This window comes from Eimeria mitis, genomic scaffold (assembly GCF_000499745.2).
Source record: "Eimeria mitis Houghton genomic scaffold, Emh_scaff3556, whole genome shotgun sequence".
Classification (NCBI taxonomy): Eukaryota; Apicomplexa; class Conoidasida; order Eucoccidiorida; family Eimeriidae; genus Eimeria; species Eimeria mitis.
This window is the reverse complement of record NW_013571900.1, coordinates 1,421-1,788: the sequence shown is the minus strand read 5'-3', so window position 1 is coordinate 1,788 and position 368 is coordinate 1,421. Positions and strand designations below refer to the sequence as shown.

The following is a 368-nucleotide window of genomic DNA, read 5'->3' as shown; positions in this document are numbered from 1 at the left end:
CGGCATCAGTACTGTCTTGGTGGAGAAGAGAAACACCCCAAAAGACAGGCAGCAGCTTGCTAGCCACAAATGCTGCTGCTGCTGCTGCTGCTGCTGCTGCTGCTGCAGCAGAAGCAGAAGCAGAGGAGGAGCAGCAGGATAGTGATGAAGAGGATGAACAGCAGCAGCAGCAGCAGCAAGAAAAACAGCAGCAACAGCAGCAGCAGCAGCAGCAGCAGCAGCAGCAACGCAGTGCGGGGAGTAAAGCTGCTGACGACAGCCAGCAGCAGCAAACCAAAGAAAACGCCACAGGAGATGGTCAGCACACAACACCCTATCCATGCATGCATGCATGCATGCATGCACTGTGCATGCATGCATAGTGCATG

General features: G+C 54.9%; 1 protein-coding gene across 1 annotated transcript in view; it reads left to right on the top strand.

The window, feature by feature from the left end:
• Positions 1 to 362, top strand: part of EMH_0067200 (uncharacterized protein) — a gene marked incomplete at both ends in the record, with an annotated part of 1,983 nt that extends 1,621 nt beyond the window's left edge. The window contains one exon of the mRNA XM_013498599.1: positions 3 to 362. Coding sequence (XP_013354053.1) covers positions 3 to 362 — 360 coding nt within the window. The remainder of the gene's footprint in view (positions 1 to 2) is intronic.
• Positions 363 to 368: the final 6 nt, after the last annotated feature.